The 24136-nt window shown below is 42.5% G+C and overlaps 1 protein-coding gene across 1 annotated transcript in view; it reads left to right on the top strand.

Annotated features, from left to right (window-relative positions):
• Positions 1–14854: 14854 nt before the first annotated feature.
• CREB3L2 (cAMP responsive element binding protein 3 like 2) overlaps positions 14855–24136 on the top strand; it is a 109684-nt gene continuing 100402 nt past the window's right edge. Inside the window, exon 1 of the mRNA XM_006088305.2 lies at positions 14855–15334. Coding sequence (XP_006088367.1) covers positions 15233–15334 — 102 coding nt within the window. The 5' untranslated portion in view covers positions 14855–15232. The remainder of the gene's footprint in view (positions 15335–24136) is intronic.

Below are 24136 nucleotides of genomic sequence, written 5' to 3' on the forward strand. Positions count from 1 at the left end.
ATTGGCTGTGAGAATCAGCTGTGTCTACGGTGGGAGAACTTCTGTGCTGAAGACACCCTTCTGGGGCAAGACTTGCTTCAGTGGGGCTTTGGTGCTCACTGAGTCTGTCCCCTGAGTGTGTCCCTTATGGATCTGAAGAGTTGGTATTGGATGGTCCCACTCTGACCACTGGGTACACTGGCTCTGGGATCTAAGGAGGTGCTAATCTAGCCTCTGCCTGAGGCAACCCAGCAGAAGCCAGCTGTAAAGCAATGCAAGTTGCCCTGGGGCCTTGAGGCAGCTGCAGTTTGTTAAGTAATTTTCAGATTACAAAGGGCCGGGCCTTTCATATGCAAAAGCTTCTGTGCACGGCTTGGGCGTGGCGGGGTCCCAGGGATCAACAGGGTGGGCGTAGCGAGCAGTATGGCTGCTCTTGGTCCTGCCTTCAGAGGTCCTGGCAATCGCTGTGAGTGCCTCCGAGAGAAAGCTGCCCTCAAGTTCCTACCGATGCCAGAGTATGAGTCTGGGTCCCCAGAGACTCACCCGGAACTGGAGCTCAGAGCCTGAGACTCCCTCCCGATTGAAAAAGACAATCGTGTCTTCAGCCGCCAGCCCTCTCCGCATGCACCTCCGCACCTTTGTATTTTACTACTGCACCGCACCTCCTCTGAGTCTCGGTATGCTTTTCTCTTTCCTTCTAGTTGTAGAATTTCCACTCAGCCAGCCTTCCTGTGTTTCTGGATGATGTCCATTCTGTCTTTTAGTTGTATTTTTGAAGTGGTTGTGGGAGGCAGCAATCTCCGGTGTTTACATATGCCGCCATCTTGGTTTCTCTCCAGAGGTTCATCAATCTTGTTTATCTTATTAAAGAACCAGCTCTTGGTTTTATTGATCTTTTGTATTGTTTTCTTTTGGTCTCTATGTTATTTATTTCTGCCCTGATCTTTATTATTTCCTTCCTTCTGCTCACTCTGGGCTTTTCTTGTTGCTCTCGGTGCATATATTGAACCATGACTTTCTGGTTCATAGATCGACTCTAAACCACTGAGCCACACCAGCCAGGTTGGATACCAGTTCTTTTTTTAAAAATATATTTTATTGATTTTTTACAGAGAGGAAGGGAGAGGGATAGAGAGTTAGAAACATTGATGAGAGAGAAACATCGATCAGCTGCCTCCCTGCACACCCCCTACTGGGGATGTGCCCGCAACCAAGGAATCAAACCTGGGACCCTTAAGTCCGTAGGCCGACGCTCTATCCACTGAGCCAAACCGGTTAGGGCAGATACCAGTTCTTTACAGTATCTTTCTTGCAGCAAACGTTTTAAATTTTAATGAACTCTCACATATCAATTTTTTCTTTCATGGATCTTGCTGTTGGTGTTGTATGAAAAAACTCGTTGCCAAACCCAAGGTCACCTATATTTTCTCCTATGTTGTAATCTAGAGGTTTCATAGTTTTGCATTTTATATTTAGGTCTATGATTTGTTTTGAGTTAATTTTTATGAAAGTTCTAGGGTCTGTGGTAGATTCCTTTTTTAAAATTGATTTTGATAGAGAGAGAGTGAGAGAGAAACAGATATGTGTTGCCCACAGACAACATGCCCAGACCAGGGATTGAATCCACAGCCTGGGTATGTGCCCTGATTGGCAATCGAACCTGTGACCTTTTGGTGTACAGGAGGATGCTCTAATCAACTGAGCCCCACTGGCCAGAGCAAGATTCTTCTTTTTTCTTTTTCTTTTTGTATGTAGCTGCTCAGCTGTTACAGCATTATTTGTTGAAAAAACTATTCTTTTTCTATTGAATTGTCGTTGCTCCTTTATAAAAAATTATTTGAATATGTTTGTGCAGGTATATTTCTGGACTGTCTATTCTGCTCCATTGATCTGTTTGTCTAATCTTTTGCCAATACCATACTGTAATCATTATTGTAGCTTTACAGTAAGTCCAGTAGTATCAGTCTTCTGACTTGATTATTCTATTTTAATATGGTGTTAACTATTCTGGTGCTTTTGTCTTTCCATATAAACTTTAGAATCAATGTTTGTCATTCACAAAATAACTTGCTGAGGTTTTGATTGGGATTGTGTTGAATCTATAGATCAAGTTGCAAAGAATTCACATTTTTGAAATATTGAGTTTATGTACATGGAATATCTTTCCATTTATTCAGATCTTTTTTTATTTTATTATCAGAGTTTTATAGTTTTCTTGGTCATATTTTGTTATTTATATACTTGAGTATTTCATATTTTTGCATGCTAATGTTAATGCTCTTGTGTTTTTTTAAATCAAATTTCAATTGTTCAGCCCTGGCTAGGTTGCTCAGTTGGTTAGAACATGTCCAGATATACCAAGTTTGTGGGTTCGATCCCCAGTCCACATACAAAAAGCACATACAAAAAGCAACAATTGTCTGAATGAAATAAGTGGAACAACAAAATTGATATTTCACTGTCTCTCTCTCTCAAAAATCAATTTAAAAATTTCAGTTGTTCATTGTTGGTACTGTGTATTCACAGCCTATCCTGCAGCCTTAATTGCCATAATTACTTGTTAAGTCCAGACTTCTTTTTTTTTCCGTGTGGGGAGATTTTCTACACAGTGAGTCATGGAATTTGAAAACAAAGAAAGTGTTATTTCTTCCCTCATAATCTGTATCTTTTATTTCCTTCCCTTGTGTTATTGCTTTATCTAGGGCTTTCAGTAAAATGTTGAATCAGAGTGGTGAGAGGGAACAGCTTTGCTTGTTCTCACTGAGCTAAGCAGGGAAGCATCTAGATTCTCACTATTAAATATTTGTTAGCTGTAGGTTTTTGTAGAAGTTCATTATTATGTTAGGAATTGCCTCTATTTCTAGTTTGCTGGTAGTTTGTTGTTGTTGTTGTTTTGTTTTTTGTTTTTTTTTTACCATAAAGAGCTGTAGAGTCCCAGACTACTCTCCTCTCTCTTCTACATTCAAGAAAGAATAACGACTATAAAATATAGAGACACTATTTCTGGTTAAGCAATGGTAATTGAAAGAAATTCCTCAAAGTTAGAAAATTTCTTTGTTATATTGAAGTCAGAGCAGAATGGATGGAAAGAAAGAACGTTAAAGGTAGTACAAGTTTGCTCCCATTCCAAACTAGAATTAAGGGGTAGAACATGTTAAAATAGAAAAGAAAAAAAAAACTCTCAAAGGGTGGTAGAGCCACATGTTATAGAACAAAATAGATACTCATGTCTTCAGAATCCAGAACAATAATGTTCAAGAGATGAGATGGGTGAGATTGCATTGTTTGATATAATAAAAGGCAAAGCTTCTGAAAAGGAACCAGAAGTTTTTAAGAATACAAACCCAATTACCTTATCACAAATGGCTTCAACACAGAAGGTAAGGTGGCTCTATTTGGAGAACTCAGTATTTGTTGAAAAGTACTAGATTGAACTCTTGAATGGACATGTACAAAGGGAAGACAGGAGCGCATGAGGCATGGAATACACCTTGAGAAGTAATGACAAGGATGCTAAATCCAAAATGTAATGAGGCCTGCCTTTTTTTTTAAAGCCTATGGTGGCTGCCTGATGGGTTGGCTGTGTGCAGGAGGATGTCTGTCCCTTCCTGGAGGGTTGGGGAGTGGCTGTGGGGATGAGAACATGGTGGCATAGGTGACAGCTGCAAGTCACAATGTGGCAGCGGGGGGAGGGAGGTGCTTGTGGTTCGGACCCAGGCAGAGGCTTGGTTGAGGATGTGCAGGTCTTAATATAAGACAGACATGGGCAGCAACATGACGCTATGGCAGGGCGGTGCCCAGAGCAGCCATGTGCTATATGTTTGACAGCTCCACGGGGAAGCTGCTGCAGTGGCTGTGCAAGGGCAACTTTGCCATGTTCAAGTGCATTCCCACATTTGAGAGCAACTTCATCCAGGTCAGCAAAAGAGGAGAAGTGAGCGATGTGCACAACAGTGTGCAAATGGTCACCGTGGGCATTGCATACCCCAGCCCCGACCTCACGATGCCTGTTGTTATGCTGCTGGCACGACCAGGAAAGGGGACTCGAGTCAGCGAAGAGCTTGGAGCTGACCAGGCTGCCTCCTTTGAAGTCTGTAAAGCTCCGTCTACAGTCATGAGAAAAAACAGCTCACTTGAAGCTCGCCACTGGCTGCTCTTTTTACCTACATTTATGCCCCCTTCAGATGCAAAGGAAGATCTGTTTGCACCCTGGGAAGACCTGAGACCGCCAGTGGAGGCTTATAGTGGCAACAGCGTGGGACATGCTGGACATGCCCGTGTAGGAGGCAGAGGCAGGAAGAGCCCAGCAGTAAGCTTTGGCAGAGACTCTCAAAGGGGAGCCCGAGTGCTTCAGGGGAACAGCGAAGGCTCTCGGCTGCTCTCCTGGGCTGCCTGGGAAACACTGCCCGTGGAAGGGCTCAGGCCAGATGAGCCACTGTGTGGAGGCCTTGCCACACTGGGGAGGCTCTGATTGTGTCTGAATATGCGAGGTCCCTTAGATGTCTGCTCCCCTGACTCCACACCTCATGTTGTAATGCTGTCAGCAGCATCCTGACTGTCCAGTTGGTTCTGGAACACGTAGGTACTGCTGTGGACTCAGGCAGTCTGATCTGCCACGGGACACTTTTAATTATGAGAAAGCCTTTTATTTGTGCCATGAACTGACTTTTGCATAAATCTGTGGCATTATAGCACACTTTGCACACAGATGCACAATTTGTTAGTAGCTACCAAGAAGTAAAATGGGCATAGCTTTTGACCAGCAGTCTCCCATGAGGAATCTGTTTTGCAGACAAGTGTATAAAATAAAAGTTGTAAAGATGCTTAAAAAAAAAAAGGACTATGGTGGTGTTATCAAAGAATCAAAGGTCTGTTTAGGTGCAGTAAAATAACAAAGGGATGTGCTTGCATTAGGAATTCATGGGGTAATGTTGACAGTGACTTAATAGGGGTTATGGGTTGAGTTATGTTCCACAAAAAGATACATTGAGGTCCTAAACCCCAGTACTTGAGGGAAGACTAGCAAATGGGCATTCCTGTATGCTTCCTCTGCACTAAGCGCTGGTGTGAAGACCAATTAAGAACTGTTACTTTGTTTGCTACTGTCCCATTGAACTTGTGGCTATTAAACTAAGGATGTTATCAAGGGATGTGTCCTCTAGGTGGCAGCCACGGAAGCCACTGAGACAGCCGTGCCTAAGCCACATAAGCTCCTTACATAGAGGCACTGTGACCTGTGATGGAGCAGAGGAAAAGCATGCAGATGATGCCCACTGGCCTCCTCAGTCTCTGGAGAGGATTGTAGTCAGTCCCTAGATATGTGTTTCATTAGAAGCCTGCGACTCAGGACACAGTTATGAAGGTAAGTAGTAAGCCTCTTTCACAGAAAGATGGGGTATGCGTTTTAGTCTGTTGTCTGCACTGTGCTGGAGGCAGAAGAGGGGAGTGTGGCTGGTTAGGGACTCTTTCTCCATTTAGTACCATCCTGTGGTACCCACGAACATAAGCCCCATGGGCCACCAGAGCCAGGTGCTCATGAGGTATCTCTGGGTGGCAGCCACAAAAATTTGAGTTAAGTTCACAACCTCCTTTCCAGAAGATACTGGAGTGAGGCAGAGGGAGAGTGTGAAGATAGTACCTGCTGGTGTCTGTCTTTGGAGTGAATTTCAGTAGGATCCTAGATGTGTGTTAAATTAGTGGCCTGCCTCTCACTTCAAAGCTTTAAGAGAAGCAAACAGACCTATTTCACAGAATGACTGAATTCATTTCATGGACTTCCTCTTCACTGGGCTGGGGCAGGGTGGGAAGAAGCCAGATGAGTCCATATGAGTCCTTTAAGAAGTTTTTTAGTTCAATATAGCCTTGTGGGTGTTGTGAACACAAGTCTCATTGGCTTTCAAAGCTAGATGTTTTGGGGTTTCATTTCTCAGGTTCAGCTCTTAAGAACTGGGGTTCAGGTATGGGATTCAATCCCTTTGTTCCTCAGGGAGAAGCAAGGTATTGTGAGTTCCCTCCTGACTGTGGGTCACTATGCCAGGTGTGGTGAGATTGTGTGTAGGCCTCTCCTACGCGTTTTGATGTGGATTTTTTGTCGTTCACCTAACGCACAGTCACTCAGCTAGTTTATGGGTTTCCTTCAGAGGAGGTTGTTCTGTATGTAGCTGTAGATTTGGTCTGTTGATAGAAGGAGGTTAGTTCAAGGTTCTCTTATGTTGCCATCTTAAGCCAGAACCTCCCCTGCCTGCTCTTCATAAAAAAAATGGCATATCATGATTGCAAGTCATATTTTCTCATGAAACAACAAGATATTCACCTGGTTTGTGTGGCTCAGTGGTTGAAGGTTGACTCATGAACCAAGAGGTCAACAGTTCCATTCCTGGTCAGGGCACATGCCCGGGTTGTGTGCTCGATCCCCAGTAGGGGACGTGCAGGAGGCAGCTGATCCCTGTTCTCTCTATCCTTCACCCTTCCTCTCTCTAAAAAAATCAATAGAAACACATTTAAAAATTTTTTAAAAGATATTTTTCGGATTTTTTTGGTAATCTTATTTTCTATCTTTCCATGTGCCAATCTATTTACAAATCTGCTCTAATGTTTTCTAAACCTTTATTATAATGATTGAGACAAATTATATCCAGAATTTAGATATAATTGATAGATTCCCACACCATAAAAACATAATCCACCTTTCAAAATGGCATGACACATGTGTCTGCATGCTTTCAATTTGACTGTAAATATTCAATAAATATTAACCTATTGAATTTTCCCTTTTTATGTCCTATAATTTATCTGTAAGGATGTGTTAAGTACCTGGCGAATTCCAGACATACTGTATCCACATTTTTCAGGTCTGAAACTCTCTGAAAGAAAGATGTAGTCTTGCCACTCACCTTTTTCCTAGGAGGAAAAGGCCACCTTCAGTACAAGTATGATGTGGAACCCAATGATGGAAAGTCAGATGCATTCCAGCCAGGTTCTTTGTCAGGCTTTCCTGGAGTTAGAGATTAACTTTACCTCAAAGCCTAGCCAGTAAATATCACAGCAGCCAAGGCAATTGAAGTTGGTGGTAGAAAGATATGATCATCTTGGTTCTCCTCCCTCAACTGGAATCTTTCTTGGGGAGTCAGTCCAATGAACTGAAGAAAGTAGCAAGCTTATCGCCTTTGTTGCTGAAAGGAAAAATCTGCCTAAGCCACTGTGAAAAAGCTGTGCAAAATAATAAGCAAAAGCATGCTTAGAGTTGTATCCTGACACCAATATATGACACAAGCCTCAAAGACTTGGTCTTCCCAAGTGAAATTGTGGGTAAGAGAATATGTGTGACACTGGGCAGCAGTCGGTTTACTGAATGGTGAGAATTATGTGAAGAGGAGGGGCAGGCAAGAGAGGATGCCATCACATAACAGATGCCTAACTCTTAGTTTCCTAGGGCTGCCGTAACAGAGTACCACAACTGGGTGGCTTCAAACAGCAGAAATTGTCTCAAAGTTCTGGTGGCCCGAGGTCTGAAATCAAGGTGTCAGCAAGGCCATGCTTTTCCTGAGGCCACAGGTAGCCTCCTTCCTTGTCTGTTCTTAGCTCCCGGCAGTGACTGTCCATACTGAATTTCCTTGGATTACAACTACATCTATCTTATCTCCGTCTCCATCATCACATGGCTTCCTCCTCTCAGGAGCTTTTATGTCTTCATATGGCATTCTCCTCTCTTTTTATGGACACCAATCACAGGTCAGGCTTACAAGAAATACTAAAGGGACTTCTTTAAGCTGAAATGGGAGAATAAAAATTAGTAACAGAAAAATCTGAAATATAAACCTCATTGATAAAGGTAAATATATAATAAAATTCAGAGTAATCTACTGTTTTATAAACATAGTATGAAGTGTAAAAGTAAAAGTAGTAAGACAAACTACCACTAATTTGTTAGTGGATACCCTAGGGCTTTAATATCCTACTTCTATCAATGGATAGATCATCCAGACAGAAAACCGATATGGAAATGCTGGCCTTAGACTGCACATTGGATCAGAGAGATTTTGCAGACATGTACAAAGCATTCCACCCAAAAGCACACATGACACATTCTCCAGGACAGACCATATGTTAGGCCACACAGTCTTAATATACTTAAGAAGTTTGAAATCATCATCAAGAATCTTTTATGACCACAATGTTATGAAACTAGAAATTAACTATAAATGGAAAAATGGAAAATTCAGATATATGTGGAGATTAAACAACATGCTACTGAACAACTAACAGTCAAAGAATAAATCAAAAGAGAAATAAAAAATACCTTGAGTCAAATGAAAATGGAACTAAAACATACCAAAATTTACGGAATGCAGCAAAAGCAGGTATGAAAGGGAAGTTCATAGTGATAAATGCCTACCAACAAAAAAAGATTTCTACTAAATAAGCTAACTTTGCACCTTAAGGGAAAGGAAAAACAATAACAAACAAAACCCAAAGTTAGTAGGAAGAAGGAAACAAAAAAGATCAGAACAGAAATAAATAAAATAAAGATTAAAAGACAATAGAAAAAAAAATCAATGAAACTAAGAGCTGTTTTTTTTTTGTTTGTTTTTTTGTTTTTAAATAAGCAAAATTGTTAGGCCTCTATCTAGACCAGTGATGGCGAACCTTTTGAGCTCGGCGTGTCAGCATTTTGAAAAACCCTAACTTAACTCTGGTGCCGTGTCACATATAGAAATTTTTTGATATTTGCAACCATAGTAAAACAAAGATTTATATTTTTGATATTTATTTTATATATTTAAATGCCATTTAACAAAGAAAAATCAACCAAAAAATGTTCATGTGAAAAATCAACCAAAAAAAAGAGTTCGCGTGTCATAGGTTCACCATCACTGATCTAGACTCACCAAGAAAGTGAGGGCTAACTAGATAGAATCAGAAATGAAAGCAGAGATGTTACAACTGATATCACAGAAATACAAAAGATCATAAGAGACTACTATAAATAATTATATGCCAATAAACTGGACACCCTAGAAGAAATAAATAAATATCTAGAAACACACAACCTACCAAGATTGAATCATGACAAAGAAAATCTGAAAGGACTGATCACTAATGAGGAGATTGAATCAGTAATTAAAAATCTCCTAATAAAAGTCAAGGACTAGTTGGCTTCACAGATGAATTCTACCAAACATTTAAATAAGAATTAGTACCAAATTCTTCTCAAACTCTTCCAAACTACAGAAAAGGAGGGAACTCTTCCAAAATCATTTTATCAGGCCAGCATTACCCTGATACTAAAACCAAACAAGGAAACCACAAGAAAAGAAAACAAGCCCTGGCCAGGTAGCTCAGTTGGTTAGCACATCATCCTCATACACCACAGTGTGGGGTTTGATGCCCCGTCAGGGCACATAGGAGAATCAACCAATGAATGCATAATTATATAAGTGGAACAACAAATCTCTCTCTCTCTCTTTCTCTCTCTCTCTCTCTCTGCCTCCCTCCAAAAAGAGAGAAAATAAAATAAAAAGAAAAGAACAGGCCAATATCCCTTATGTATAGATGCAAAAATGCTCAACAAAATTTTAGCAAACTAAATTCATCAATTGATTAAAAGGCTCATACACCATGATCAAATGGGATTTATTCCAGGGATGCAACATTGGTTCCACATCCACAAATCAATCAATGTGATGCATCACATTAACAAAATGAAGCATAGCAATCATATGCTCATTGTAGATGATTTGATGAACAAAAATCATTTGACAAAATTAAACATACATTTATAATAAAAACTGTCAGCAAAGTGAGCACAGAGGAAACGTACCTCAATATAATAAAGGCCATATATGACAAGCCCATGGCTAACATTATACTCAGTGAAATGTTGAAAGCTTTTCCTTTAAGATCAGGAATAAGACAAGGATGCCCATTCTCACCACTTTTATTCAACACAGTCTTGAAAGCCCTACCCAGAGCAAAAGGTACATGGAAAAGAAATAAAAGACATCCAGAGAAGCAAGGAAGATATACAACATTTGCTATTTGCAGATGAGATGATATTATATATAGAAAACCCTAAAAACTCCATAAAAGATTGTTAGAAATTGTAATGAACTCAGTAGAGTTGCAGAATTCAAAATCAATATACAAAAATCTGTTGCTTTTCTGTACACTAATAAAATATTTTCAAATAGATAAATTAAGGTCCTGGCAGGTATGACTCAGTTGGTTGGATGTCTTCCGGTGCAGTGAAAGGTTGCCAGTTCAATTCCAGGTTAGGGCATGTGCCTGGGTTGCAGGCTTGATCCCGGTAGGGGGTACACAGGAGACAGCCAATCCATGCGCTCTCACATTGATGTTTCTCTTTCTCCCTCTCCCTTTCTCTCTCTAAAAAACTCCCTTTCCAGCTTCTCTAACATCCTTTTGCTAAGTCCCAAAAATTAGAGGGAAAGGGGCAAACTCTTAACTCAAGATGTAGAATAGGACATGACCTAGTGAGATAAGTCTTGTATACAGTGAACGGGAGAAGGATATATGAAACAAAGGAGGTTGAAAAAAACTCACCGTTAGGGTATGTGACATTATTATTAGAGTACAGATAAATTTAATTAAACATTTCGGGTACCAATTATTACAGTATTTATTTTATGAAGGAAAGATTTAGTGGCTTAAATCAACATACATTTATTATTTTTAGTTTTTATAGGTCAGAAATCTGGGTGAGACTTAGCTGAGTCCTCTAGTTCAGGTTCACTTAGAAGGTTGCAGTGATCTGGGGCTGGTCTGCTTCCATATGCGGTTATTAGTAGGAATCAGGTGCTCCTGGGTTGTTGGACTGAGGGCCTCAGTTCCTTGCTGGCTATTGGCTGGACACCTTCCTTAGTTCCTTGCTATGTAGGCCTCTCCGTGGGGTCACTCACAGCAGGCAGCCTGCTTCCCTCTGAGCAAGCAAGGAAGAGAGGAAGACAACAAGCAAGTCAGGAGTGTAACTGCACAGAAACCTTATTTTCTTTAATGTGACCTTTGATTTTGATTTTTTGTTCCCTTTGACTCAAACTGGCCTCACCTAGTTCCCTGACTCATCAACTCCCTCTCCCTTGCTTAGTCATTAAGCCCTCAGGACAATGAGGTTCTGGTCAGCATCTAGTAGTTGACCACAGAGAAAGAGATTCAGTCAAATCAGAGATAACACCTAAGCCAGTTGATTTCAGCTCCAGATTGACCGCACCGACCACATCCTTTTTTATTTATTTTTTATTGTCTAAAGTTTTACATATGTCTACTTTTTCCCCAATTGACCCCCCCTCCCCCCCAGCCATTCCCACCCTGGGCAAGCCCCCACAGCCCAGTCCAACCACATCCTTATGAAACCAGACGAAGCAACCTGATGTCAGGACCAGACGCAATGATCAACTACTCCCTACTCTAGTATTGACCAATCAGTGAAGACCACAACCCTGACCTTGACCCCTAACTCTCTTAGTCACTGGGATTAATGATTTTCCCCTATGTAACCCATCTTCTTGAGGCCATCCCAGAGCCAGGTCTTTGAGCATGAGCTACCTGTGACTCTGGGCACGGTGCCATCTTTTAATAAATCCTTACTTTCTTTGGTTACAAACTCCTGTTTGTGTCTTATTGGGCTTTGATGCGCCCAGGCAAACGGTTCCCTTTACTCTAGTAACAGGAGCCAGAATTCTTTTTGACAACCCATCATTTCTGCCATATTCTGTCTGGTAGAAGGAAGAACCCAGGTCCAGCCCACACTCAAGGTGAGTATTAACAGGGCATAAACACCAGGGGGGCAGGATCATTGGTGCCATCTTAGAAGCTGCCTACCACGTGGAGCATAACCAGGGTCCAACTTTCAAAATCAGAAAAGTTTGGCAGATAAATGTTTATATCCAATATTAAGGAGGGTGTACATTTTCTTACCTCACCAGCACATATTGAGTGTTTTTTAAAATTAAATTTATTGGGGTGACATTGGTCAACATGAACATATAGGTTTCAGGTATGTGTTTCTTTGTTATGAGATCTGTATATTGCCCTGTGTGCCCACCACCCAATGTTTGTATTGTGCTATGCTAGCTACAAAAAGTGGAAAAGGTCTTTAAAAATTGAAAAGATGATCTATGAAAAGAATATGGTGAAGGAGGGAGAAGATTATAAAATAAAAACCAAGGACAAAGAAAAGAATGAGAAAAATATCATACAAGGAAGGTGCATGACCATAGAGTAGAATTTCCACTTAAGCATTAAAATGTTCTCAAAAGACCCAGGAGATATGAGACAAATGAAATAGTTGCCATGATAAATGCCTTCTTAAAAACAACAGTTTTTTGTGTGTGTGTTTTTTTTTAACAACAGTTCTAATACATTTGACTGGCCCATCTACCAAACAATACTTGCTAAGGGGACAAAGTAGTATCTAATACCTGAATGTGCCATTATAAGGAACTTCTAGAGACAATTGGCCAAAGCTCCTTTATATTTCAAATGAGCAAACTGTATATTTAAGGACTTTATTTTCTTAAAAGAAGGAGTCTAAATGGGGGAAGAAATCAGAACCTTGGGGTAAATACTTTAGAAAAGGCTCTTTCCTAATCTAGGCAGGACTTGTGGTCTGGCTTCAACCTGTCTCTCAGGTCTCCTCTCTCATCACTCACTGATGGGCACATACTGCTGCAGCCACACTGGCCTCCAGGTCAGCAGAACACCAGTTCCTCCCCAAACCTCATTTCATTCAGTTCCCTGTTCCAATGTGTTAGGTGGCTCAGGAGGCGGCGTAGGAAATAAAGAGAATCGAGTCAATCAGAAAGAAAGAAAGGAAAGAAAAGAAAGGAAGGAAGGAAGGAAGGAAGGAAGGAAGGAAGGAAGGAAGGAAGGAAGGAAGGAGAAGGGGAAGGGGAGAGAAGGGAAGGAAAGGAAGGAAGAAAAAGAAAGGAAGGAAGGAAGGAAGGAAGGAAGGAAGGAAGGAAGGAAGGAAGGAAAGGAAAGAGAGAAAGAGAGAAAGAGAGAAAGAGAGAAAGAGAGAGAGAAAGAAAGAAAGAAAGAAAGAAAGAAAGAAAGAAAGAAAGAAAGAAAGAAAGAAAGGAAGGAAAGAGAGAAAGAGAGAAAGAGAGAAAGAGAGAAAGAGAGAGAGAAAGAAAGAAAGAAAGAAAGAAAGAAAGAAAGGAAGGAAGGAAGGAAGGAAGGAAGGAAGGAAGGAAGGAAGGAAGAAGAAAGAAAGAAAGAAAGAAAGAAAGAAAGAAAGAAAGAAAGAAAGAAAGAAAGAAAGAAAGAAAAGAAAGAAAAGAAAAGGTTTTAATCTGCGTCCCCGGGCAACTCACGAACCCCAAGGCAGGGCCAGTGGATTTGCGCCAACAGGGAGGGGGCGCTTTGTTTTATACTGCGGTTGGGTGAGGGGCTGGGGCATGAACTGAGGAAGTTCCCCCCGCAGGGGGTTGGCAGGGTATTCAGGAAGGAGTCAGTATCTGTGTGGGGGTCGTTGTGGATACCAGAGAGGAGCCGGTATCTGTGTCTGGCACGCTGATCTGTTAGAAATTCCAGGGAGGGTCCATTATCTCATCACACATCTGCATGCATCTGATCCTGGGCTCCCTTTGACCTAACACAATGGACTTGACTGCTATCTATAATAGCATAGACCTGCCCCTTCCTCTTACCTTGCTTTTATTTTTCTTCATGGTAGTTACCACTTTCTGAAATTATAGTGTGCCTTTTTGTTTTTTAATCCTCACCCGAGGATATTTTTTCACTTTGATAATTTATTTACTTATTTTTAAATATATTTTTACTGATGAGAGAGAATCATTGAGTCCCCTAATGAGGACAGAGCCTGCAACCCAGGCACGTACTCTGGCCGGATAGGGAATCAAACCGTGACCTCTTGGTTCACAGGTAGATGCTCAACCATTAGAGAGAGTGGAAGGGAGGGAACAGAAAGGAAGAGAGAGAGAGATAGAGAGATACATCGAGGTGAGAGAGACCCATTGATTGGTTGCCTTCCACAAAGGGCAGGGGAGGTAAGTGCCCTTGACCAGGAATGGGACCTGCGATGCTCTAACCACTGAGAAACCGGCCGGCTATTTTAAAAATCTGTTTATTGCCTGACTCCTCCACTGAGACAAAAGCTCTGTGAATTAAAGGCCGTTAGCTCACTGCTCTAGGACCTGGAAAAGCAATCCATTGCCTCTGGTCAATAGTATCCTTGAGTGAATGAAAGAGAACATATAGTAAGTGAAGCCCATAAAAACATGTCAGCAGCAATGCATAACAAAAAGGGCGAAATGTGAAGAATAAGCAATGACAATTTGGTAGAATTGTGTTAATATGAATTCATGTGTAAGTGAAGAATTTTTATACTTACGTATAATACGTAATTCATCCTGAAACACTCAAATGAGCGAATTTACTTGAAAATAGGACAATATACAAATCTTCCCGCAGAGCACTCCCTTTTCCTCTAGATGCCGTGTGCTAACTTCTTGTGGAGTATCCACCGGGAGCCTGAGCTCATCCTCCTCCTTTTAGAAAAAGGTATTCTTGTCGCTACTCGATTGGCTGGCCCTCCGAGAAGCCCTATTTTCATTGGCCCCAACACCAGGCCATCACCGACTCGAGCACTCCATTGGTTCGCTCCGCAGACAGCTGCTGCCGCCTGCTTTCCGGCGGGAGGGGTTTCCCCGATGACGTCCATGGCACCGCCCGCCCACATTCCAAAGCCGGGGCCTAGACTGTCTGCGGCCCCAGCCTTTGGGAGCGGGACGGGCGGAGAAGAAGACTTCTGATTGGGTAGGGAAGGCGAGATGCGTATCCTATTGGTCACTGCCCTGGACGGAGGTGGAGTCGTGGGTGGGTCCCGGAGTCGGGCTGAGGAGCTCTGGGGAGACGCAAAGTTTGCGTCTGGAGCGGTAGTGGGAAGTGGGCTCACCGAGGAGGGGTTTTTCTCGCGGCGAGAGCCGTTCTCCCACCTTCACTGTGGATGTACACGCAGCTTTAACCCCTGCAGCCTTCGGCCCGATCCCTCGACTGCCTGTCTCCCCCGGGGATTCTCAGGTCTCCGAGCACCCGGGACGGGACCCCTGGGCCGTTCTCTCCCGCGGGGGAGCGGACGTTTCCTTCCTCAGTGCACAAGCTACACGCACACGCGCGCGCACACGCACTCACGCGCGGAGCCGGATCGCCCTCCGCGGCGCCGCAGCCAGCGCCCGCCTGCGCTCAGCATCCCCGGCCCCGCGCGCCTCGGACCACCATGGAGGTGCTGGAGAGCGGGGAGCAGAGCGCCCTGCAGTGGGACCGCAAGCTGAGCGAGCTGTCAGAGCCGGGGGACCCCGAGGCTCTCACGTACCCCACGGTGAGGACGCGGCGGGGCCGGGCGGGCGGCCGAGGAGGGGGAGTGTTGGCATCAGAGGACAGCTGGGGACAGGGCGCTGGGATGGACATATTTGGGAAGAGGCTTGCCCAGAACGGAGAGATCTGGGGAGAGGCGTGGTTGTTTGTTTGTTTGTTTTTTAATCTGAACAGATAAAGGTGGGCAGCCGGCCCTTTTAAACTTTCAATAGTAGCGATGACCCTGTTGCGTTAGCAATTTGTACCACTCCCCCGGGCCTTTTCGCATCTGCAGGATCATTTCCTATTATCGTCAGTATTGTAAAGCGGGAGAAGGGTAAGGCGTTTTGAGGATAATGCGCCTCTGTTTCAGTTAGATTTTTGTGGGAAGGCTTTTACAATCTAGACAAAATAAAGTAGTGTTTTCTTTCCTTGAGTGTCATATTCTCTCTTTTCCTTTACTGATTAATATTTCAACAAGTGCACGTGTGTGTGTGTGTGTGTGTGTGTGTGTGTGTTGTTGGAAAGGCCCCTGGCATTGGAGGAAGATTGCTTTATTTGGCTCCTTTCACGGGACAGCCAAGAACTCTGCTTCCTCCCTCTTCAGAGGAAGGATCGGCGGAGGAGTGTGGAAAGTCTGAGGCAGTGGCATATTTCAGAAGGGCTTTGGAGGAGCTGGGACAGCACACCAGTTCCTGCCTCAGAGACCCCTTTGGGGAGTAAGCTGTCACAGAACAAAGACATTTCTTTGAAAGTTTTCAATCTCAGTTTCTTGGTATTAAATTTGAAAAATGAAATTTTGTTTTTAGCAGCCAACACTGGGACTTTTTGTGAGATCTTTGTTTTTTTATAAACACAGAAGTTTGTAATAGAGGGGGGAGAGGTAAAAAGAGGGAAAGAGAGGGAGAGAAAACAACACTAATGAGAAAAGGAGAGGCTTGGTTATTTCCCCTTCATGATTCTTTTAATGGGGTCAGCGCCAGGATATTTGAAACTTTTGCAAAATGGCCTGCAGACTCCACCTCTATGGCCTTTGCCTCTGCCTGACATTATTTTGGGAAAAGGGACGAGGACTCCCTATGATTCCCACCAAAGCATCAGTGGTGGCTGAGGATGACTTGTTTAAAAAATGCAGAGTGCAGGGCTGAGAAGGAGTGGTCGCTCACAAGCCAGATGTGTGGTGTGGTCTGCCAAGCCTGTCCCTGGGAGACAGCGTGGGCGCATTTGGATTGGGGGCCCAGATGTGCTTCCTGTTATCAGTACAGAACTTCGAGCACGTTAGCCCTCAAAAATCTCCTGATGATTGGATGCTCCAGATGTTTCTCCTGACCTGGGCTGCATTTTAACCATTTGCGGAGGGCAGCTCTTCTCTTTTGTTCTTACACTGAAAAATGTCTCATCCAGCAGCTATAATGTCACAGCTTCGAGGCTGCCTCGAGCTGGTGGGATGAATTATGCACAGGCCTCCATGTTTCCTTTCTTGGGCCCTGTGGCTTGCAAGTGTGAGATCACAGGCCAGGTTTGGAGATGCTCCCTGTGACGGTAACATTCACTCCTGGCAGCTTAGACTGGCGCTAACATCTTCATGCACCGTTTGAGGGACAGAGGCCCTTACATTCCTTTCGGTATTAAAGACTCAGTTTTCCTATTCATTGTTATGAAGCAGTGATGTGTGATTATTTTTCTTCTGATTTTATTTTTTAAATGACTTGATGTTCACCACTTGAGGACACATCTCTCTTCTGGGGAGCTCACTCATATAAAATGCCTCTCACGATTGCCTCAAGTCGTTGGCAACAAACCATGTATATGAATTAGTGTTGAAAGAGGTGTTGGGTTTACTAGCACAGAGGACTGGATTATATTCCTTCTAAACTAAGGGGACTTTGGCAGAGATTTGAAAATAGATAACTCCCCATCTGTTTCTTGAACTCTGTTGGGTATCCAGTTGCAGAGCTGGTTATTACGGCCATTTGTCTGTAATGTGGAATGGACTGACCTACAGGTAGAAAAAGGATGGCCTGAATATGCATTCATTCAAAGGTTTACTTGTTTTTTTAATGAACAGTTATTGAATGTCTTCTGCATGCCAACACTGTTCTAAACAGTTTTGGATACATCAGTGAATAAAAGGAGGCAAAAAATTCCTGATCTTGAAAAGCTCACATTCCAGTGTGTGTGTGTGTGTGTGTGTGTGTGTGTGTGTGTGTGTGTGTGTGTTTAGGGGAAGATAAACAAGTGGAGGTCAGTGAAATAGCATAATAGGCAATATACATGCTATGGAAAAAGTAAAAGTAGAACAAGGTGTAAGGGCAAAATATGATATTGAATTGAGCAATAAGGGGATCTGAACAAAGGCTTGAAGGGGGAGAAAGTTATTTCAGTAGGATGAAAAGCAGAGCAAAGGCCCTGAGGTGGGAGTGCACCTGGCATGCACTTATGGTAACATCATTTTCTATTTTAGATACCCCCATTTTGGTCAATTATTTTCCCTGTTAAGTGCAGGTAACTTCTGAGACACAGTACCTATGTTTGGAATGACCCAGTAAACTCTTCAAGTTGAGTGGATTGGGCATTATATAAGGATAGGAGAGCCTGCAGGGAGGGTAAGACACAGATATAAATTAGGGAAGTGGCAAGATATGATAATGGCTACCATCTATTGAGTATTTATTACCTGAAAGGGAGGGCTGGCTTCGTGAGCCTGCTGCCTGTGCAGCCCCACAGGCCCCTGCATTTGGTTTATGCTCTGCTGTCACTATCTTGCAATCCTTAACAGTTTCTGAATAACTTTCCATTTTGCATTGGGTCCACAGATCATGAAGCTGGTTCTACTGAAAGGCATCGTATGCAATGCTTTTCAAACATTATACCATTGAACCCTCTTCATGACCCAATGAAAGAGTCATTTTTGTTATTTTCATTTTACAATAAAGAAAACTGAGGCCTAGTGAGCTTAAGCGACTTGGTGAAAGGTCCCCCAGCTAATTATTGACAGAACCGGAATTTCAATTCAAATCTGCCTGCCTTCAAAGCCCAAGTTCTTGCTTACCATTTCATCTGAATGCAGGGTCCAGAGTTAAACAGGAAGAACAGAGTCGGGGGCTGGGAGAAGATGCTGAGCCCGAACGCTGCTAATGTTTAACTGAGGTGATGGTGCCAGTCACTAAGCCTTCCTAGCGTGATCACTCTATTTGCTCTAAATGGGGATTTAGTTACCACATGCATGATTGCTAATGCCCTGTTGTAGCAAACCTGTGCCTGAGGCTGGGATTTTAAGGTCTCTCCGGCCTTCTGTGAGCCACCAGAAACAATGCTTTTCTCAATCATTTAGTCATGAAGAAGACTCCTGGTCCAGGAAGGACAAAGGCCCAAAGTCTACAAAATAATGAAGCACGAATAGAGTGAAAATGGGCTTGCTTGTTAGATCCTGAATTACTAGGGATTTGGCCTTCCTCTTGAAGCTTAAAAAATAGTTCCTATACAGATGATGAAATATAGTACTTTTATGAACGTGACTTGGGGGACCAGAGGTCAAGAGAAGGCGGGAGGGAGAAGGAGTTATTTACACTCTACCCCTTTGTACTGTTCAGATTTTTAACCCCTGAATGTATTTAGAAAATGACAAATGATAATTTAAAGGCACTACATAAAACTGGACTAGAGGTTATTTTAGCCTGAATTTCCTTGAAGGCAGAGGGAGATCTGGTGTGGTATTAACACTCAACACCACTCCAGCTGAGGAAGGCCTTGGGTGAAGAATAGAGAAGCAGGAGTGCTTGGTGGGCAGGTGGAGGATTGACAGTGGGTGTGTATGATAAACTTCCTGATCTTGATAACTTTCTTATATCTAAGTTTAATGATCTGGAAACAGGAATTTTGTCAATTATTTTATTTTATTTTTTAAAGTATACAACAGGAACTACCAAGTCTTTCTAAAGACAATGACAAGTTCTGCTTGTTTTAAGTGCAAAATTCCTATAAATCCAGTTCTTTGTAAAATGATTTGGTTGTTATACTGCTTAAATGTTGCGTCCAATTGGATCTTAAAGGGAAATGACTGACCCCAGACAGTGCTAGGTGGGGAGTTAAGGGGAAGGTCAGCCTCCCTGGTGTCCGGATGTGAAGGTCATCTGGTTTCCACATCTGTCACTGATTGCCAGGATGGAGGTGGCTCACCTCACAGGCTGATGGTTTCCCCTTCCTCTCCGCTGGTCCAGAGACGGATAGGGCTCCAGTGGGACACTGAAGCTTGTCGTTCATTGTTTATCTCCTGTTGTTGGCCCCTGGCTAGGTTCTGGGGGAAACCTGGGTCCTTGTGGCTTGAGAATATCATCACTTCTGGTCACCTGACCTCCACAAACTGAATAGAGGTGACGATTTCCAGAAGGAGACAAAACTCTGAAGTATAATTTGTCTTCAAGGCCCTCCTTTCACCTTTTTTCACCTTCATCTCTTTTGTGTTTCCTTTGTTTCTTGGACCCCAAGTGCTCACTATAATAATGTTCTCTTTCCAACATTTCCTCTTAATTTTGCTCTCAGGAAAGATTTGATAAGCTTACACTATTTAACAATAATTACTTCAAATCGAAAAGTTGAATCTCTAAATGGAGAGTTTAAGGCACTAGTTAGGTAACAGGGGAGAAATATTTGGGGAGTTGGTGATGAACCCTCACTACCCCTCTTCTATTCCATACATGTGGCTGTTATCCATAAAGTAGCCTTGCACATGTGTTGCTTATTTATCGATGTTCTAAAGGATTTTTATTGGCTTGGTGAGAAACCTTTGACCTATTATATTATTGTCTCTGAAATTGTTCTTATGCTGTTAACACGAGTTGGGGAAAGGTGGACTTGGGCATAGTCCTGAAAGATGAGAGTATGGTACTTGCCTTCTTTCTTGAAATATCCTGAGTGATAATATTCTATGCAGCACTGATATGAAGTTGTTCTTGCAAGAGAAAAAAGACATTGCATGTTGATTAATAATTGAATTAAATTACAGTGCTTGTAGCTGCAAGTAACTGAAAACTGATTGAGATTGCTTATATAATAAGTAAATTATTATGTCATATTGCAAGAGGCCTAGAAGTATATCTACTTGTTTGGCCCATTCAGCAACTCCTTAGTGTCATCATGGACCCAGATTCCATCCATCTATATGCAAATGCCATTTTGGGGGCAACCTGAAGGCATCTCATATCCATGTGAGTTACAGGTGTTCAATTCAAAATGACAATATCCAGAGGAAAAGAGGTTGTATCTTCCTTGTGTTCCTTCTTATGATGGAAGAAACTTTTTTTCAGAAGCCCACCAGCTGGTTTCTCTTTGAGCTTTATTGTCAAGGATTGGATATGACCATTCCTTCATCAATGACTGGAAAGGGATTTACATGATTGGCTTAGTCACATGGGGATGGAGGAGATATTGGAAGCTCAATTATTGTGACCATTTATAATGACTGTTAGTAAAATAAGTCTGAGTTGGCAGTTTTTTTTTAATTAAACTAAAAGATAGTTTTTGTTTAACCAATGGCTTTTTTATCATAAAGATGGACTAGCAAATAGAAAATATTTTAAAATCCACAGTTAGCCTTAGGAGGAAATACTGTGCCACTTGCAAAGCTTTAAGAACATTATTTAGCCTGACCGGTTTGGCTCAGTGGATAGAGCATCGGCCTGCGGACTGAAGGGTCCCGGGTTCGATTCTGGCCAAGGGCATGTACCTTGGTTGTGGGCACATCCCCAGTGGAGAGTGTGCAGGAGGCAGCTGATCGATGTTTCTCTCTCATCGATGTTTCTAACTCTCTATCCCTCTCCCTTCCTCTCTGTAAAAAATCAATAAAATATATATATTTTAAAAAAAGAACATTATTTAGCTGTACTAATAGTATCCAATGAAGGAAGACTATAGAGATGGCAATAGTCTCTGAAATGCATGCAAAGGTTATCATGGAGGGAGTACTGCTGCGTCCCAATTCACTCACTAGGAAATCTAGAATTAACAATATTATCTGAACTCTCTGCACCAGAGTTAAATATCAGGGCTGGAGTTAACTAGCCGAGCCTGTCAATGTGCTCACCATGCAAGACAAGAGTGGCTTGTACTGTTCCAGGTTTACACAAGCTCTCATCAGCAGGTGGGAAGCTGAATGTCATTTTTCAAAGAAGCTGTTTTTCCCGTTGCTTATGGCTATTCAAATATTGATAAGGGTGTGCCTATTTGCAGGATGGCTCTGAGCTGTCTGCTGATGGTCTTGGGAAGAAGGCCTGAGGCCTTCCTGGGCAGTTGGTAGGCGAAAGGGTATGTGTGAATGATTTTATGATGATCTAGTAGTGTCCACATTCCCTGCCTCTGTAGAGTTACAATTGAAAAGAAATGATGAGACCCACCATGTTTGTGTCAACCTTGAACCTATTGTTCCATCTCCCCGCTCACCACATGCTCACAGGCTCTTTCAAGTGAAATTCCAAGTGACCTCAAGTTTTCCCTCGATGGAATTGTCTAGGTTATCCATGAGGTACATAGGAGGTGATGAACCGTTTTATCTATGGAAAATCTGAAGCCCAGAGCAATAAAGAGGTTTGCTCGGCTGAAACACAAGCTCTTCTAGGACAGGAGACATGACCTTGTCTTTTCTGTGTTCCGACAACGCTTAACCAAGCACAGGATGCTCAGAGATACATCATAACTGCTCGATGCACTTTAAGTCGAGTGAGGCAGTCTTGGAGAATGGATAAGCTCGGGGGCCTTTGTTATTAATATAGTTTTTAAACTGCATTCTTGTAACTGCTTCTGCAAATCTGAAATTTTAGTGACTTGGGTAATTCCATGTCAGAATCTTCCCTTGTTTAGTTGAGAGAACAAGTCCTCTAATGACCTTGTGCATATTGCCTCACCACGGTCTGGCCCATAGTAGACACCCTTTTCTACCCTCTCCCCAAAGTCAAGTGTCTTCTCTCTGGGATCTCAGGAGTCTGACATCATTCAGAAAGCACAGGGACTATGATTATTCTCTCTCATGTATCTTCATTTCCTCTCCGCCCCATCTTCTACCTTCTGCTATAAACACAGGTCTCTGCCTTGAACACACGTTTGCCAGATGCCATTACTCCTTCTTGCTCATTTTTCCCCTCTTGTTTACTGCTAGCTTTCCTCAAACAAGTGGTCAATAGCTACAGCCTTCATTTCCTTACTTTCTACTTAACTCCTGCATCCTGTTTTCTGGTTTCTACTGCTGCCAGAGGTGCTCCAACTTCTCCCTAACTGCTAAATCCAGTCTTTTCTCTGTCCTTGCCTGCTAGGCCTCATGGAAATATTTGGCGATGTTGACCACCAGGTCACCTTGTAACTCATTCTTTGGCTTCCATGACAATCCGGTGGGTTTAATTTTTCCTCCTTCACTGGCTTCCTTACCACCTGTTAAAATGTGAGCACTTGGTACTTGGCCTTCTGTAATCTCTGTACAGTCCCCTGGGCTCCTCTATCAACTTTAATACAGGTGGTTCTCAGATCTTTATATCTATTATTTTCAATTGATGGACAGTGGGAGATCTTTGGATCCAAGATTGTATGACCCAAGATTCTTCTGAGCCCTCATTAGCTGCAGAAAAGCTCTGGTTGGGTAACCCTTGAAACTTCATGATGCGTTACTCAGACTAAGAAGGGCTGTGGTACACTTTGATCCTCCTTATCACTGCACCCCGTTTATCTCAGGGAATGTTTAATGACTCAGCTTTCCTGCAGTGTGAACCTGTGAGAAGCTCACGGGTCATTACTGGGACACAGCTGTTTCTAGAGTCAGTGTCACCCATCAGATGCAGACTGTGTTTTGTCTGGCCTTGTGCTTATTCTTCGGCAGGGGAAACCCACTGTGCTGTGCCCCAGTGGTATGTCTCATTTTTTCCCAGGACTATGAAGGTCAATGCAAAAGTCAGACATAACTTCTTAGATCATGTACCATATATTCCTCTGGCGCGTTAACTGCTGGAGAGCTCAGTTACAATTGCCTCACTCTGAATTGCATGCATTTGAATTGCTCTATTCTGGAGTAATGTATTAATCCAAACTTTGCTGACATTACTTTCAATTTTTTTTTTTTAAGAATTGAGATGGGTTCCTGTGAGCTACCCAAGTTTCTATGCCTGCTTCTTGCTAGTGGCTCTTGGAAGAGAGTTTTTCTTTGGAGAATAAAGCATTTTGATGTGTGAGCTCATTATAGTAAAAGTTACTTCATGTCCCTGATCTCAGTGTCTCCATCTGTAAAATGCAGCATTTGTATTACACAGTCCCAAAGTTTCCTCTCACTCCCAGTTCCTGGTTGAGTTGTCATGCTCCTCTCCTGGAAAGTCTCTCATCTTAAAAAAAAAAGAAAAAAAAAAAGAGGGTGATTTAAGACAACAGGATTCTGTTGATTGCCTAGTAACTAGGCCCTAGTTCATTGGACAACTAATTGGCAGCTGTAGTTTTGCATTTTGCAGCTTCTGTTTTCTGACTTAAAACCTTGCCTCAGTAAAACCCAGACAAAATAAAGAATGGAAAAACAGAGAGGCACAGAGGTAGGAAACATATTTTTAACATCAGGAAAAAAAAATCCCTCCTCAGACTTCTTGGCAAATAAGAGGAGTCTGGGGGGAGGGGGGAGGGGAAGTCCACAAACAGTTTCCTAGTTGTCTGAGTGGAAAATCCTGGTTTTGGACATTTCATATCTTGGAAATGTCTGAATAGTTTTTGTTTAAAGGGAAATTCCTTTTGGCTGAGAAAGAGCCTGCAGGATTCAAACTGATAGGGCGATGTTTTTAGAAAGCGTGGAGGAAATAAGGCTTTG

This window comes from Myotis lucifugus, unplaced genomic scaffold (assembly GCF_000147115.1).
Source record: "Myotis lucifugus unplaced genomic scaffold, Myoluc2.0 scaffold_46, whole genome shotgun sequence".
Classification (NCBI taxonomy): Eukaryota; Metazoa; Chordata; class Mammalia; order Chiroptera; family Vespertilionidae; genus Myotis; species Myotis lucifugus.